Source organism: Lactuca serriola, chromosome 8, assembly GCF_051521515.1.
Source record: "Lactuca serriola cultivar US96UC23 chromosome 8, Lser_US96UC23_V15, whole genome shotgun sequence".
Taxonomy (NCBI): Eukaryota; Viridiplantae; Streptophyta; class Magnoliopsida; order Asterales; family Asteraceae; genus Lactuca; species Lactuca serriola.
Genome location: NC_136415.1, coordinates 14,308,149 through 14,311,152, shown reverse-complemented (window position 1 = coordinate 14,311,152; position 3,004 = coordinate 14,308,149). Strand labels below are relative to the sequence as shown.

Below are 3,004 nucleotides of genomic sequence, written 5' to 3'. Positions count from 1 at the left end.
TTTTTTTATGTTTAGAAAACCCATATATTATTATTTAGGTATCAAATAAAATCAAATTACAAACTTTTAATAGAAATGACCGGCTAAAAATATGATATACTGTAATATATATATTCATGATATTTCATTGATTGTATGCGAAAACATATTAAAATTTACATTTATTTCAATTATTTTTGTTTGTTCTCCATATGAAATTATATGATTGATTTTTTCTTCTTTAACAAATAGTTTTTATCATAATTAACATTAATATCGTTTAAAAAAAAATGTAAGAAACACCTTATTTATAGTCGTCTACTCTTAAAAACTCATAATTTTTTGGAACAATAACTATTAATATAAAAATAATATAATAACTTTTTTGTATATACATATATAACTCTTGGTGTTTTTCTCTATATATCCCTTCAAATTTATATTTCACTATAGTTAGTTTAATTTGTCTAATGCCAACTTAAAATTTCACATGGCCTTTAATTTGTCTAATGCCACCTTGGAATTTCGCGTCACTCTGTAATGTTATTAAATTATGTATCATTGATATTTTGTTTTTCAAAGGAAATATTCGTTATGCTACCAAGGATAGTCATTAAACATTCAAACCAAATGCAACCTTTTATGATTAATAAATAAAAAAGTCACTGAAGGAAAAGTTTATCGATGTCATGTCGGCAAATCGATGATGAATGCCTGACCCTGAGCAAGTAAGAACATGATCAAAACATGTCGATCAAGCTTATAAATGTGATCATGATCGAGACTTGTGGACTAATTAGACCATGATCAAACACTTACAAGCCTTAGTTCTCGAAACTAAGATCATGATCAATACGTACCTTATATGGATCTGGCTCATAGACTATGATCATGATCAAGACTTGCGTCCTCGACTCACAACAACAATCAAAAGTACTATAATGGAAAGCAAGAAAGAGCTCCTAAGTTTTTCTTCAAATGAATTGAGGCCTATATCGGCGTCTTTCTTCCACTTCTCATCCTTTCCAATGGGCCTAACCAATTCATTTACAATCTGTGTTATTTTCTCTACTATTTCAATCATTTTCTCCTTTGTATTGACAAAGATCCATCGAAGAACTTGTATAACTGGATTCGACTCATCAACACTATCCTCAGAGCACTCAGAAATGCTCTTACCTGTTGCATGTAAAGTTTAAACCATGCTGTTTCTTAGAATATTTCACAAGAAAATTGGTTAAAAGAAACGAAGGTTGTATATCATATTATCATGGTTCACACAGTCAAATTATCTAGAAAACTATAACATCGCGAAAAACATAAGTACTTTAGTTTGCACGAACCTTCATTAACTGACTCACGGAGCTCACGTACTACCTCGTTGTTCATAACAGCGTCCCAAACAGCCTTGTCAGATGACAACGAAATCACCATTCTCTAAACCAAACAAAATCAAGAACCATTTTTTTTGACAAAATCGAAGGATTAATTAATGGATAAAATTTTCAAATATATGTAGCATCGTACCTGAACTGAAGGATCAGTTTGCAATAGATGGAAAGCATCATAAACTCTTGTCGATCTAGGATCATGCAACGCACTTGTTGAGTCATGTAGTTGCAAAGATGGCTCAATCCAATCTAACTCCGATCCAGATTTGTGAAAAACAGAAATCTTTTCGATTCCATCATCGTACGTACCATATGTTCTTCTATTCTCGATAATCGGATCAAGAACCCTGATCGATGTTCACAAAATAGAACACGATTTCATCATAGAAATTAACCAACGATAATAAGCATATGTTGGTCATTTTCATTTTGTAATCAAAAGGAATGATTTTTGTATTCCAAAAGAATAATGAAACGATATTGAATACTTACTCCTGGAGAGAAGAGACTGCATGATGAACTTCGTCTTTGGATGGAACACTGCCCAATACAAAATCATCGTAAAGCACTCGATTTAAACTCTCGCCGTCGTCACTCCCGCCGCCATGGATGTATTCCCAGTCGAACTCGTCACCGGTGATCGGTGACGACGAGAAAACCCAGTTGGTCGGCGCCGGGACATGGTGGTTGAGGTAAGAGCAAGGCGAGGAGAGGTTAGCGTTGGATGAGAGAGAAAGGGTGGTGTTTATGGGTTGGTTACGGTTATTGGTGGTCCTTGTGGTGGTTGTGGCGGAATGTGAATAGGGTTCTTGGGACGCCCCACCACCGAGGCCAGCCCTGACGGTTCTGTGAACCGTCTTGATCATCCCTCCACCGCCTCTGCCTCCGCCTCCGCCGCTGCCCATTCCCGGCCCAAACGATCGCCTCATCTGGAACGATTATCTCGTTGACTGGTTCCCTTTCTGATGTGTGATAATAACGATTCCTTGGGGTTGTAAATATGTACAAGGATAAAGATTTTGCTGGAAATTTAAGAAAAAGTAAAACATATGTAGATATATACTAGACTTTACTATATAGATTGCGCAATTGTTAGATATACTTTTTATCATGTGATTATGCATAGTTAAATAATCAAAACTATATTAATTTCAATAAATTAGTATAAAACTTTTATGATATGATAGTTTATTTGATTTAAATACTATCTGAAGTGAAGAAAAATATTAAAAATGAAATGAAATTACACATCTCTTTTATCTAAATTAGTATAAGCGTCTCTTTTTCCCACAGGAACATTTTTATCATTTTATCGACAAGTCATTTAGACAGTAAGAAATTTATTAGCAATATTTTATATATATTACAACTTGGTAAAATGAAAATATATTTATTTATAATATTTTGTGGTCATTCTCATAGTTATTTGTTTAATAATGTTTATTTAATATCATAATATAAATATTTGAATTGTATTTTACTCGATTGCCAAATATGATAACTTTAACTTAAATTTTTTGACAAGATCTTCGGTTTGTTGGTTAATAAAATTTATTTTTACGGATTAATGTGGTATTCCTTAATTATGATGAGCAATAGTAAAGTATGTATCTTAAAATTTAAATAAATAGAAT

The 3,004-nt window shown here is 32.7% G+C and overlaps 1 protein-coding gene across 1 annotated transcript; it reads right to left on the bottom strand.

Moving 5' to 3' along the window:
• Window positions 1-612: 612 nt before the first annotated feature.
• LOC145069684 (uncharacterized) lies at window positions 613-2,461 on the bottom strand. The gene is made up of 4 exons (XM_079016628.1): window positions 1,863-2,461; window positions 1,507-1,717; window positions 1,323-1,416; window positions 613-1,158 (listed from the first exon to the last, which is right to left on the bottom strand). Exons 1-4 carry the CDS (start codon window positions 2,297-2,299, stop codon window positions 875-877), a joined length of 1,026 nt encoding a protein of 341 aa, XP_078872754.1. The 5' UTR covers window positions 2,300-2,461; the 3' UTR covers window positions 613-874.
• Window positions 2,462-3,004: the final 543 nt, after the last annotated feature.

Coding starts and splice junctions, on each gene's coding strand:
- LOC145069684 (XM_079016628.1), bottom strand. CDS start 2,299: ATGAGGCGATCGTTTGGGCCGGGAATGGGCAGCGGCGGAGGCGGAGGC. Junction 1,718..1,862: donor GCAGTCTCTTCTCTCCAGGA/GTAAGTATTCAA, acceptor AACATCGATCAG/GGTTCTTGATCCGATTATCG. Junction 1,417..1,506: donor AAACTGATCCTTCAGTTCAG/GTACGATGCTAC, acceptor TGTTTGGTTTAG/AGAATGGTGATTTCGTTGTC.